We start from the raw sequence: 12,054 nt of genomic DNA, 5'->3' as shown, positions 1-12,054 counted from the left end.
GAATTATCATAATTTGAATTGTAAATATAATTTGGATGGGAATTACCTTAACAATGTTATGAAAGGTTCTTGATGTAATAATCGATAAGTCTAAAGCCATTCAAACAGTGTACTGTTGCTAGTAGTAGGGCTAATAGAATATCGGGTTGTATCTAAAGAAATATTGAATGTAAGTTTAAAGAAGTTATATTTACATTGTGTAGATCACTGATTAGGCCAGATTTGGAATATTGTGTTCAGTCGTGAGATCCTTACCTTTGGAAAGATGTCGAATTGTTGGAAATGGTTCAGAAAAAGATTATTAGAACAGGGCCTATGGTGAGGGTGTCGTACAAAATGAGGCTCAAATTTTCTCTTGAAAAAAGAAATGTTAGTGGAAATATAACTGAAGTGTTAATGCATAATTTTTTCACACTCAACACTGTCTTAAGTTAAGACAGTTTCAGTTTTATAACAGAGTGTTTAGCCTTTGGAATGGATTGCTTCAGATATTGTGGAGGCAATAAATTTAAATGAGTTTAAAGAAAGTTTGATGAGTATATAAATGATAAGAGTTGGCTTTAAGATTGTTTTCTAAGTTAATTTAGTTTAGAGCTTGGAATAGCCAAGATGGACCAATAGGTCCCATGTTGTCCTAAAATGTTATGTTATTTCGTAATTTAGATATAGAAAAATTTCTATGTGAGCGTTTTGAGATATCAAACCTCATTTGAGAGTCTCTCACATTGAAAATAAAACAATGTAGGTGTAAAGAACAATATATATTATTCAATGAAAATCCACGCTAAAATAAAACACTTTCAGTAACTTGGGCTTATTAATAACGACTTTAAATAACATGTAGAGGGTAAATAAATACATCTTTTACTTGCTGTTTGAGCATTATGCACAGTAATTGATTTCGAAAGAAAAATGTTTATTTAGTAATGTTCGATAGCCTTGTGAGTTGATTAAGGGAGTTAAATGCTATGCATAATAACCTAAAGTTCTTTTAATATCTAAATTCCATATATTTTAGTTACATATACGGCATTTATCACAAACTATTCTAAACACTCCTGCAACACTACTAGTTAATTAATTGACTATACATGACGAATAGCTTAAATGAACAAAACAAGTAATATCAAAAAATAGAATTAGATGTTTTACTCAAAAAATTTACTTAAGAATATGATATATACATATGTACGTTTTAATATGCCAGATTTCACTTCCTGTCGATATTATATTTCACATATTAACTTCTAAAGTTTCTTCATGAAACATTTTGTTTTATTCAGGTTGAAAAATAAATTACAATAATCCAGATACTGGAAAACGTTATTAACTGACCTCGAGAAAGCAAAAGAAATCATCTTTACAACGTATGATAATTTAATCTTGATACATTAGCATTAATTTGAATTTTGGAGGTGCATTAAAATATTTGTTTATTAAAATTAGCATATATGTTCAGACAATGACGTCTTCTTTGGTTTTGTGTTGAGAAACTTGTTCCACTGAAGCTGTACAAAATTAATGAAACCCCTTGTGGTACTTCAAACTACATTACACTTTTTATTGATGGAAATTGAGTTTCTTTTGCACCAGTAAAGAGATATTCTTGATGTGTGTATGTATACGTGCATATATCGGTCCTCGCTTTAGAAAAATAGCAGTTACTACTGTGACCTTCACTGTGTCTTTCCTATAGCTAACTCTTTGTTTTTTGGGAAATAAACTCCTGTAATATATTCTTATAGCACAGACAATAAAACTTAAAATACCTCTGCATAATCTAAGAAACTTAGATTGAAATTGTTCTCTTGTTATCTGAATAGTAAGTACGTAAAAGACTTTGACTGACATCATTATTACAGCTTCTCTGAAGTTGTGTTATCACACACGAATATTCTATATTACAGCATTTTGTACTGTGAAATTTGGTAACACCAATATTTGTTGTGCACTAAACTTAAAATAATAGCGGATCAAAAATATACATACTAAGGTAGTGAAAAGATTAAATGTGCAAGAATTACCTTCATTTGTTGTTCAATTTTCCTTTATATTCATCATTGCGCTCAACATAAGTAAATATCAAATTTCAGCAAAAAAATAACGCTTGCCTATTTATAAGAAATAAATACAAAAAGATTACGATAATTACTCGTTAAACTGAGCTAATTGGATTAGCCATAGACAGCCTTTTCATCTATACGGAACAGAATAGTTCTCAGAAAATATTGTTTTCATAGAATAAATAAGCGAACTAAGGCAAAAAAGCGACGAGTACAAACTGGATATTTTTCCACAACTAGCTAAGGAATTTTTGTAAACCTAAAAAGTTGAAAACGAAATATTTACCTCAAGAATTAATAAAATCACAAATAACTAAAGACGAAATATTTATCTTAAGGTACATTAAAAATCAAAATAAGTAATAACGAAGTATTTGCTTTAACGTCATAAATACACATTACTAAAAACTAAGTTTTTGCCGCAAGGAATGTTATCAAATCGAATACTAAAACACGAAATCTTTTTTAGACACATTTGCAATTCATTCTAAAAACAAACTTGCCGATATTACATAATTAATTTTTTCATTTTTGTATAATTTAGCTCAAAGTTAATGTTATATTTACAAAGAAAAGATAAAAATGCAAATTAAATATTGTTTGTTAAAACAAAAAAATGAAAAAAAAATCAATTATGTAATTTCGGGATGTTTGTTTTTAAAACTATTTCAAATGAATATAAAAATTATATAAAAATGTAAATTAAATACTGTCTGCTTTCTGTAACCATCTCCAGTGGCACTCAATATATGTGTAACTTTTCAAAGTGGAAGATTTTTAGTTGAAAGATTAATTTGTATGGAGTCTTTCCTTTCATATTTGTATAATCTAACTTTAATTATAGGTACTGTTGGATGTGTAAATTAGATATATAGATATGTCTCTTAAATTTGGACACACAATTAAGTGTTAATATTTAGCAATGACTGAAAAAATACAAGATTAATATTTACAACAAACGGTAAATTGCAATTTAATTTTAATTTTACTGCTTAATTAAAATTAAAGGTTTTATGCTATTTTCAAATCAGAATGATAAACAACAAACAACAAAACATGAGAAACTAACTAGATTACCTTAGAGCAAACTGTCCAATAATTTTTGTTTCTGAAAGCTACATTTATTTTCACAGTTTGTTTGAGTCCTCTCAAACTTTATTTTGGGCAAGTTTTGGTCTTATCGATCTGGATAACTTTGAGTTGACCGGAATCAAAAGCTATACTCGTTTTTGGGGAATGCTGATGTTTGGTTGCTATTCAGTAATTAACATTGTCGTGCTTCTCAATCTTCTCATTGCCATGATGAACCATTCCTACCAAATGATATCAGTAAGTTATTATCCCTAACATTTCTGTTTAGTCTTATTTATGTCTAAAACGACGAAACAAAACTTAATTTTTTCACAGTGTTGTGACATGATAACAATTCATCAATCATTACTTCGTATTGTTTCTATTATTTTCACTTAATTCATATTCTAGATCTTCAAGTATGTAAGTTAAAATGTCTTACAAGTTTTATTTTTACAAAACTAGTTGAAATGCTCTGAGAATGCATATTTTGATGCGCTTTTAATATGTTAACCCTTAACCTGTCATAGACTTATTTATACACTGCTGGCCAAAATCTTAAGGCCAATGAACATAAAGAAAAAATATGCATTTTGCATTCTTAGACTCAGCCACTTACTTGAGTAGAGCTTTGAAAGATGAAAATAAGAAAAGGGAAAATAAAAATAAAAACCTTTTTAGCATTTAATAGGGAAAATGTAAACACTGTGAAATTAGCCTAAATACTAGCTGGTCAAAATTTTAAGACCATACTGAAACGAAGCGTTAATCGGTAAACACGTAACGAAATTTAGTCATTTGTGTTCAAGCATTAGCGTGGTCAACATCTATCACTGACATCTCCTGTGTTACATTGGATAAAAAAATGCCAAAGGATAAAAAGTTGACAGAGTTTGAACGTGGTAGAATTCTCGAGCTGCAAAAGCAAGGTCTCTCTCAACGTGCCATCATTGGTGAGATTGGGCGTAGTAAAACTGCTTTTGCAAATTTCTTAAAAGATCCTGAAGGATACGGAACGAGAATTTCTAGTAGTCTGCCCAAGAAAATTCCGGCGGCATTGAGAGGAGGATTCGAAGGGTTGTCCGACAAGACACCAGCCGATCGTCGGACCAGATTACGGCCCTCACGGACGCAGAATGCACCTCAAGAACAATAAGAAGGCATCTACGAGAGAAAGGCTTCAAAAACCGTAAAAATATCCCACCGGAGACATTTTCTACACGACACAGTGGAGGAGGTTCCATCATGATCTGGGGTGCTTTCTCCTTCCATGGAGCAATGAAGCTTCAGGTTATATAGGGGCGTCAAACAGCAGTTGGTTACATTGGCATGTTGGAGAAAGCATCCTTATTGATTGAAGTGAGAAAATGGCTGGATCTTTCAGCAGGACAACGCTGCAATCCACAATGCCCGCCGGTCAAAGGACTTTTTCATGGCGAATTACGTGATTGTTTTGGACTATCCAGCGTGTTCACCCGAACTGAGCCCCATTGAAAATGTTTGAGGTAGATGGCAAGAGAAGTCTATAGAAATGGACGTCAATTCCAAACAGTGCATGATCTTCGTGAAGCCATCTTCACCACTTAGAATAACATTCCAGCCAGCCTTCTGCAAACGCTTATATCAACCATGCCAAAGCGAATATTTGAAGCTATTCGCAATGACGGCTGTGAAACTCACTTCTGAGACCTCTTGTTGGGCATTTCTTACCCTGTTTAGACCTTCTTTTTGGTATGGTATTAAACTTTTGACCAGCTAGTATTCTTACTTATTTCATAGTGTTCATATTTTTCCTATTAAATAGTAAAAAAAAAATATTTTTATTTTCCCTTTTCTTATTTTCATCTTTCGAAGCTCTATTCAAATAAGTGGTTTAGTCTAACAACGCAAAATGCATATTTTTTTCTTTATGTTCATTGGCCTTAAGATTTTGACCAGCTGTGATCATGTGCCATCTAGAAAGTTTAACAGCTTTATGTTTCGCACAAGTAATGAAATATTACAACGTTATTTGTTTTTCTTTTTATTGGATATACAAAAATTAATATGTACTGGTCATAACAAACAAAATTTTACTTAGAAACTTACGATCAAAAATGCCTTTTGAAATTAGTCGAGCAGTAAGATACAGAAATGAGAAGAAATATATGGGTAATAATATTATCGCTTAAACTGTGGATTGTTGTAATAGCATATTAAAACAATTACTTCTATGAGCACAAAACAGGTTTGAATAGTCGAATACTTGTGAAATACAAACTTTTCTTTTTTGTTTGATTATTTTTTACGAAGGCAAAACAGTTTTATGAAACAGGCAAATAAAAACAAGATATTTTATTTTGAAATATTCTGTCATTAAGACTCAAGACGTTAAGTACAACCAAGAGCTTGAAATGAAAATAAGAAAACCTATTATTACATGTAAACTGTCTTATTTAAATATTTTGCTGTTTTAAAATATTTCCCAGGAGCAAGCTGATACGGAATGGAAATTTGCTAGAAGTAAATTGTGGATGAGTTATTTTGAAGATGGAGGAACAGTACCACCTCCATTTAATATAATACCAACGCCCAAAAGTATTTATTATCTTTTTCGGTGGATGTTTAGAAAATTTTGTGGTCATTCTCGTTCTGCAAAAATCGAGCATCTAAAAACCATAAGGGTAACATTTATACTTATTTAATAAAATACTGTTTTGCACTTTTGTGTTTCACTCGTTGTTCAGAATTTAAACTATTTGTCGGTAAAATTGTTGTTTCATCAAAAACTAGGTGATTTGTGACTTTATTGCCTGCTTGAACCTTTTTATGTAAATTTTACTTTCAGGTATCTTGTCTGGGTACTAAATGTTTAAAAAAATGTTTTTCATAATACTAACTGACCAATCAATTTTAAAAAGGTTATCTTGTTTACCAGTTACATAACAAGAATATATTGCAATCTTTTAGCATTTCCTAATATTTGTGGTCCCTCTAATCGACCAATATTCGAATTACGTATCAAGAGATGAAAAACAACAGATATATACGCGTTATACAAAGAAAGATACTTTTGAAACATTCTTAACAGACAGGTAATTTTTTTATAACCACTAAATTGATGTATAAAATAATTATAGCCTTCATGTTTGTCTGTGCAGTAAAAGATAAATCAGTAACAGAACACATTTATTCTGCACATATTGCAATGCTCTTACGATACTCATTAATCGTTACCTTATTCAGGCAGAATGAGGTTGTCTGGCAATATGCCAGTAAAATCCACTTAAAACTTAGATGGTGTGAAACACTTAATTCGAACATATTTTAATCCTCTTTCCAGTGAAATGTTATTCTTGAACAAAAAATAGCTTTGTTTACAGCAACCATTAAGGGTTTTGCTAGTTGTGCGAAATTTAAAATACTATTACAAGTATCGTAAAAATGTGTAAATGCTTCATCGTTTTAGTGAAATTATGCAAAAACACCATCAAGAATGTCAGATTATAAGGATCTCACTCGTTTTAACTTTTCTTTAAACTTTCTTTGATTATTATAATTGTTTCATTTTCCTTGTACTTCAGTCTTATGACGACAAAGCCAAGCTTCAAAGTGAAGGGTAAAGTAGAAATAGCAGAGGATTATTCAAGCTAAGAATTACTATGTTGCAAGAAGAAGTAGAATTTTTTTTCATTATCTTTATTGTATATGTCAGCATATATAAGACTTTGTGTTGTGTTATTAATACTTTACTCCAAAAACATTACTTAGTTGAGTATCTCATAACATTACCTGTCATAAGGCAATAAGTACACAAATATGTAATATTATTTCAAATATAAAAAATCTAAACCCTAAACAAATATATTCTTAAATTTTGACTCGTACTTCATTCAAGTTTGAGATTAAATCAGCGTTGTGCGAAAATTATTTCAAATTTATGAAATATATTTTTAATTATTAAATAAATAAAAACAAAATAATACATAAATTTTGGACTTCTTAATTTGTTTTACCTATTCCATTACAGCGCAAAGCCAAGCAAGCTAATGAAAGAGATATTCGATATCAAGTAAGTCACTGTCAAATTTTATGTGTAGGCCGGATTACTTATGGTAGATGTCTTTGATGTGTTGGCGATAAATTCCGACAATAAAGAAACAGCATACAATCCACATGTTTTACAATAATGTAAATAAAGAAACAACATACAATCCACATGTTTTAAAATAATGTATTAAACAGAAAGGTAAACGCATATACAAATGTTCGTTACACTGTTGATTATCACAATTACGTTCAAAGATTTAAATAATTGTCTTCTTTTTGTCAGAGTTCACACAAGATGGTTCACTTACTTTAGAACACAACTGAAAAACGAATTATTCTTCTCTGCTCTGTTATAACAATAAAATCTATAATAGTTTCACTTTAAAAATTACCTCTATACCTTTTTCATCGCTAAACTCACAATCGTACGGTCTATATCTAACTATTTATACCTGAATAGAGGTCTAGAGTATTTCACACATTACTAAATATTATGATGTAATAATTTTCAATTAAAACAAAGGGGAATACACTCGGAAGGTTCTAGTAACATGATGCAGTAACATAATAATCACCCATTCATGACTAATGAGCTACATAACATATAGTAAACAGTTACGTAAATAAACATGCGATAAATTATCGCTTCTAAAATTCACTAAATTTAATAATCGCGCTATATAAACTATCTAAATCATAACACTCTTATTAAACTTAAATAGAAACACTCGCGTATATCTAACAGTTACTTGAAATTTAATTTTAGTTTTACCATTAAACTTACGTCTTTAATGCCCTCTTATTTGTGCCTGTTTGAGCGAGAATTAAGTAAAGCAAAGATGTACAAGCCATCAACAAGAAAAAGCATAATTAATTCTATTTAACTAAAATTAAAGCGTAAAATAACTCTATATATATTTTATATTTGTTAAATTTCAGAAAATGTGTGTGTTTTTCTTATAGCAAAGTCACATTGGACTGTAATCGAACCCCTGATTTTAGCGTTGGAAATCCGTAGACTTACCACTGTACTAGCGGGAGGTTAAATTTCACCCACACATATTTAATTCAAATCGCTTTGTGTTTCATTAATACACATTATATATGCTAAAATTAGACTAAAACACGTTTTAGTCTACTTTATATTATTGTTTTGACCTTATAAATACCAACGAATGGATATTTTTAATGAATATTCTATTTGCCCTTATACTTCTCGAAAATTAATCTTTTAACCTCGTAATTTTTGCTAAAGTCCCCTTTAAAAATAGTACTGTTGTTTAGTGTTTCTCAGTGCTGTACCATAGAATGAGCTGCCTGTACATTCTTCCACCACATGAAACTGTACTCTCGATTTTTAGTTGAGAGTCTCCAAACTTACTACTGGCCCATTGGGAAACAAAAAAAAGAACAAAATTGCAAGCTTTTTAATAAAACAGAAACGCATTATTTCGATTACTTTAAACAGAGATGAAATTATTGTGGAATATGTGTAGTAAACATAAAACTGAATAAATATTTATTTAAGTAATTGTTCTTTGGTGATATATCGTCTTCCGTGAGATATAAGCACTAAATAACTGACCCTCTGTTTAATACTGAAATATATATTAGTCGCAATGCTACTAGCTAACTGATATGGTGAATTAAAAAGACCTCAAAAACCCCATAAATATGAATAAATAGTTGTTAATTGTTAATTAATATACGTTTTGATACTATTTGTATATTAATATGTTATCTTTGATTTTTAAAAATTTTAAAAACACTTTTAGAATTAACTATTATTTACGGTCTTGATTCTTACTTCTTACAGTAAACTAAGGGTTAGAATAATATTGTATAATATTTTGCAGACGATAATGCGGAATCTTGTCCGTCGGTATGTTACTAAGGAACAGAGAAAAGCAGACAACCAGGGAGTGACGGAAGACGATGTAAACGAAATAAAGCAAGATATTTCTTCTTTTCGCTACGAACTTATAGAAATTCTGAAAAATAGTGGTTTCAACACTTCCTCAGCAAAAGATCAAAAAAAGGGTTTGTATAAATGATTCTTTAAATCTTCATACGTACATATATACGAAACTTGAATTATAAATAATAAATTGGCTTATTTTATTGTCTTTTATTATATTCATCAGGAGGTGGAGGAAAGAAAGGCCGACAGAAAGAAAGGAGACTTATGAAAGGTTTTAATATTGGACTGGTAGAAGGTTCGTTACCGACAATTCATGGCCTTAATTTGTCGAATAAATCGGCTGTTAATAGAATCACTCGCTTGGCAAGAATGTCTAGTGACAAAAGACACGTGAAACAAGGTAAATGGAAGAATTTTATGGACGCAACACGAAGTGCTCGTGCTGCTTTTACCAGAAGTCGTAGCGAGGAGTCCATTTCTAGTCAAGGGTCGTCAGGTCAACAAAGCCATATAGAAATTTCCAGTGAATCCAGCGTCAGCGTGATGTTTACGCCAGAGTATGAAAGCGAAGAGGAAGTTAAGCCCGCCCATAGTCATGATCACAGACCTAGTCGCACTGCTACTTCTGATATGCAGATAGAAGCCAAACGGTTATCACGCCTTTCTCGAAAATTTGGAAGTTTATCATTTAATCCTTCCAAGCTACGTCTTGTGTTTCAGGACCATAACAAATTCACACCAAGGGTGCAATCCGTTCCGAAACTTTCAGGATTTTCCGAGAAAAAACAAGCAGAGAGAACAATCAGTGCACCTAGTTCCAAAACTATTGCAGTGCCTGCTAAGTCTGAACCTAAGACATCAGAAGAAGGTAAACGATCGTCGACTACGTTATCCCTGACTAGCGCGAACGTTTCAGTAGAGCGAAATCTCTCACCAATTCAGAGTTATGCTGATTCAAATCCCAATACCCCGAAGACGTCTTTGACCAGAATATGTGAGACATCAGTCCTCCAAGAGTGTTTTTCCGAAGTTGGCACTACGCCTTATGACAAGGGTACTACGCTAAATGAACGGCAAAATGATCAACAAACGCAAACTACCAAAAGTACAACATCCAACGTACAAATACGTCAAAATAATATAGACGTTAGTCCCTCGATCGAAAATAATGATACAAGTCCAACAGAACTGGTTTCTAGTAAGACTCTGAATGGGTCGATAGGAATAATGTCCCGAGTATATGGAATAGAACCAGCAAATAAACAAATGTCTCTAGGATGGATATGATAGTTTCCTCAAATTAGTGGCCTCATCTCTCATTACCAGCTTTATTTTAACTATTCGTGTAAGTGTTATAAGAACATTATAATTAGTGCAACAACAAACAAGCTTTAATTAAGTTATTTATATACGATATTTATAATTGCGCACTTCAATTCTATTTTAAATGTCGTTACTTTTTTGTGTGAATGCGAAAGGGTAAAATGTATATACGTTCAGAATTACTGTCGCCTTATTTTAACGCTTTAAGCTTTTATAATAACAGGTAATGTATACTCGTAGGGGCGTGTATTTGATTTTTTATGTAAATTATATAATATTTTAGATAGACAAAAATAATCTAAAATGTTGTATTTAAAAAAGTCAGGAGACGACTTAAAATCCATTTACCGTTTTAGAACGTCCTATCGAAAGTAACTAATTTGTTACCTATACTATTTTAATAGTATGAGAATGCATGTACATTGCAAAAAAGTATTTGATACTGAGGCATAACACTGTATCTGAAAATTCATTAGTCACAGTTTTATAATGAAGACTGACTCATTGCGTTTTATTGAGTGAAATGTTTTTCGTTTGTAAAATATTTTCTTTTTATTTTATATACTCATTCGCGTGATATTGCTATTGTTATGCTTAATTTCTTTTAAACGTACTTCTGAAAAGTATTTTTCACTGTATTAGTTTTTGCAGCTTCTACAGAGTTTGTCATATATTACTAAAATGACAAGTTGTATCACGTTGATGTGACGTCATCAATTCCTCAAAGATGACTGCAACATTTTATCTCATGTTAAACTTAATTGTACTCATTCCGCATAATTTGTTGAAACTTTACTGTTAGTCTCGCAATGTTTGAGAACCAAAAAAAAATAAATTTAAAATAACCAAACGTACATCATCTTTGTATATTTCGAAAACTCTCTCAATATCATTCATTGTTTTCAGTATTGTAAGTTTCAGTGTATAATTGCAAATTATATTCGACTGTTAAACTTCTACCTTGTGAAGATATTGTAACAATATAGAAATTGTAGATTTTAATTATGTTAAAAAATTCACAGTGTTATATGCTGTCATTAAATGTCGAAATTCTGACATATGCTCTTTCTATCAAAACAAACACAGGAGTTAGTGGTTTTCAGTGACACGTACTCTACGTTTTGATTGCTGTAAATATAACTTATTGCCCACATAACATAAATGATGCTATTCTGTACGAATTGTTACAAGTTTCAATGGAAACGCAATTTACAACAGCTATTTCATTTTATAAGTAACTATTGTAATTTTTAGCAGCTCAATTTTCCTTGCATTATAAAAGGCATGTAGTTACTTCACACAGTTATTTGTATTGTATCGTTAACATATCAGCTGAAATAAACATGTTTAAGGTACAAATTAGTTCAACTTCATGTCATGAATAACAATCGTGTGAGACTGGAGTATCTCATAAAAACACTTTTTGACACCATTTCATCACAAATATTATCAAAGCAAGTGCACTGACTGCTGATCTTACAATCTCAAAGTATTTACCTGAAAAGAATTAATATCCGTGGGTTAGTTAAGGTGGAAGAATAGTTCATCTAGTAATGTTTCTAGTACCTTAAGCTTTCTTTTTTATTCTACAATTTTATTGGGTCTAGTTTTATAAATCGATTAGAAATGTAGTACATTCTTTGTCTT

At 31.0% G+C, this 12,054-nt stretch overlaps 1 protein-coding gene across 2 annotated transcripts in view; it reads left to right on the top strand.

The window, feature by feature from the left end:
* LOC143253236 (transient receptor potential-gamma protein-like) overlaps window positions 1–11,778 on the top strand; it is a 169,569-nt gene extending 157,791 nt beyond the window's left edge. For both annotated transcript variants that reach the window (XM_076506751.1, XM_076506750.1), the window contains 5 exons: window positions 3,197–3,392; window positions 5,603–5,797; window positions 7,144–7,185; window positions 9,020–9,203; window positions 9,308–11,778. In XM_076506751.1, coding sequence (XP_076362866.1) covers window positions 3,197–3,392; window positions 5,603–5,797; window positions 7,144–7,185; window positions 9,020–9,203; window positions 9,308–10,371 — 1,681 coding nt within the window. In that variant the 3' untranslated portion in view covers window positions 10,372–11,778. The remainder of the gene's footprint in view (window positions 1–3,196; window positions 3,393–5,602; window positions 5,798–7,143; window positions 7,186–9,019; window positions 9,204–9,307) is intronic.
* Window positions 11,779–12,054: the final 276 nt, after the last annotated feature.

This window comes from Tachypleus tridentatus, chromosome 6 (assembly GCF_004210375.1).
Source record: "Tachypleus tridentatus isolate NWPU-2018 chromosome 6, ASM421037v1, whole genome shotgun sequence".
Classification (NCBI taxonomy): Eukaryota; Metazoa; Arthropoda; class Merostomata; order Xiphosura; family Limulidae; genus Tachypleus; species Tachypleus tridentatus.
Note: the sequence above shows the minus strand (reverse complement) of the source record. Positions and strands in the feature narration are given on the sequence as shown.